Source organism: Octopus sinensis, linkage group LG16 (assembly GCF_006345805.1).
Source record: "Octopus sinensis linkage group LG16, ASM634580v1, whole genome shotgun sequence".
Classification (NCBI taxonomy): Eukaryota; Metazoa; Mollusca; class Cephalopoda; order Octopoda; family Octopodidae; genus Octopus; species Octopus sinensis.
In genome coordinates, this window is record NC_043012.1 from 2162683 (window position 1) to 2165182 (window position 2500).

The 2500-nt window shown below is 38.0% G+C and overlaps 1 protein-coding gene across 1 annotated transcript in view; it reads right to left on the minus strand.

Annotated features, from left to right (window-relative positions):
• The window catches only part of LOC115220491 (CUE domain-containing protein 2-B), a 111756-nt gene that overhangs the window by 33432 nt on the left and 75824 nt on the right, over window positions 1-2500 (minus strand). The window contains exon 2 of the mRNA XM_029790621.2: window positions 1973-2059. Within this exon, the coding sequence (XP_029646481.1) occupies window positions 1973-2049 (77 nt within the window). The 5' untranslated portion in view covers window positions 2050-2059. The remainder of the gene's footprint in view (window positions 1-1972; window positions 2060-2500) is intronic.

The window sequence follows — 2500 nt, forward strand, 5'->3', positions numbered from 1 at the left end:
GGATTTCATAGATAAAAACTAAAAGAAGTTTGTCACATATATATGTATATGCTATGAACCCCATGGTTCATAGAAAAGAACCCCTATTGAATGAGGTCGAAGCAGAGAGGGATGTGTCCTTATCCCAGGTGTTGAGAGGCTAAACTATGATAGAGGGACACACACAGGTGTCTTGTAATAGAAGACTTACATGGCTACCCTGCATTGTATAAGGTGGGTGGGAGTAGCTAGAAAGAAGACAGTGGTGATAATGACAAGGTATTAATGTACTCTTGAGATAAAATTCAAGTACAAGAGAGAATGTGCGTGCGTGTGTGTGCATGCAGGTGCTGGTGTGTATGTGTATGTATGTATATATATATGTATATATATGTGTGTGTGTATATATATATGTGTGTATATATAGTTAATCCAAACAAGAAAACACAAAAAAACACAACAACGCGAGGACCTGGAACAAAAATAGTATTATTGGACGCTCAGGAAAGAAGGGAAGAAGGAGGGTTTAACGTTTCGAGTGGAGCTCTTCGTCGGAAACATAGGAGAAGGAAAGATCTCGAGAAGAGAAGACAGAGGAAAAAAAATCGCCAACCACATTTTATATATATATATAAAAGATGGTATCAAAAAGTTCCTGGACTATTTATGCTTAATAAAAAATAACTTATTTACCTAAGTTTTGGCACGATCTCCTTCGAAATAGCCACCTTGTGCAGAAATACACTGGTCCCAGCTTTCCCCGCTACTTTTGGAACCCACCCTGGAAGTAATTTTCCATAAATGAATCAGCAACCTTTTGTGATTCACTCTTGATCTCAACAACGGTGTTAAAATGGTGACCTTTGAGCTGCCTTTTCATCTTGGGGAGAGAGATGCAAGTCCATAGGTGCTAAATCTGGTGAACAGGGCAGTGCGAAAGTGATACAATGTTATTTTTGGTGAGAAACTCACAAGCGAGGAGAGCTCAGTGACAATGCATTGTCATCATGAAGAATCCAATTCTTCATGCTCCAAAAATTTGGTTGCTTATGCTGAATGTCCTCTCTCAAATGCTTCAAGACATCACAGTAGAACTCTCGATTGACAGACTAACCCTGGGGGATAAATTCTTAATGCACAATACCACATTTCCAGGCCTTCCAGATCATTCATTTTCTTCCACTTTTAAAGCGCTTGTGTCACTCGAAACATTGCATATGTAGCGGACTCTCTCTCTGTTATATATACATAAGTACGGATGTAGTAGACAACAGCTAGCCTTCGGCCGCCCTTTTGGACCTGTTGTGTCCACTACTCTGATTGGTTGGTATTGTGCAGTTTGTCTCTTGCTCTATTATGTGCCAATGTGCAACCAATGTGCAACCCAACCAATCGCAGCTTTCTGATAAGATCACATGCGACAGTCTCTTCTAAACCTCAGTTTGCACCGACTGGTCCCTATAAAACTTCAGCGACACGTCGAGTCAATGTCTTTCGGTTCCAGACCTTCTTAGGTCTAACCACTTACCACAGAGCACACAGCCAGTTCCAGCGACAACACCAGCAGCCACATGGAGACTTAACAACACTTGTTCAACAGCATATATCTTTGTTGTTTTTTGGTGTATTAGTTCTTTTGTCTTTTTTCTTAGCTGAGCCAGTGGTAATGAGTCATGATGGAATGCATTGTTCTTGGTATCACTCTATATGATCAGAAGAGGAACATCAATAATCTGGTGTTCCTCTTCTGGTATATATATATATATATATATATATATATATATATATGCAAATGTCGAATGATGAAAATGAGTGCTCAACACTGCATTGGTGGAGAGAATTTCTTTATTTGTATATTAAGGCTATCATTGGTTTCATGTACAGAAAAATAGAAAAATATCTTAGTATCTTGTCAATTTTTCAAGCTGATCACATGGAGGATTAGCGTTCGTCTCCATTTCAGATACAAAAATATATATACAAAACTACTTACAGATCTGTTATTTCCATGGAATGAGATTTGAGTAAGTTGAGAAGTGATGATTCCACCAGATCTTTTTTGGTGTCCATTCTGCAAGGACTAATAAAAGAAATGAAAACGTATTAACACAGAGTAAAAATGATTTCTTATATAGGTACATAGGTATAAGGGTTGCATTTAGAAGATATGTACAGTCTATTACAATAATACCCAGTATTTGAGTTGGCTTCAGTACATTTTGAACTTGGAATTTAAAAAGCTGTAACTAAATACTGCATGGAATTTTGTCTAGTTCAAATAATGCTACCAAATACTGTCCTATATATATGTATGTATACACACACACATACATACACCCCCTCTACACACATGCATGTATGCATATGTGTGAGCATATCTATCTCTCTCTCTCTCTATATATATATATATATATTCTTTTCTACTCTAGGCACAAACCCGAAATTTTGCGGGGAGGGGGGGCAGTCGATTTGATCGATCCCAGTATGCAACTGGCACTTAATTTATTAACCCCGAAAGGAT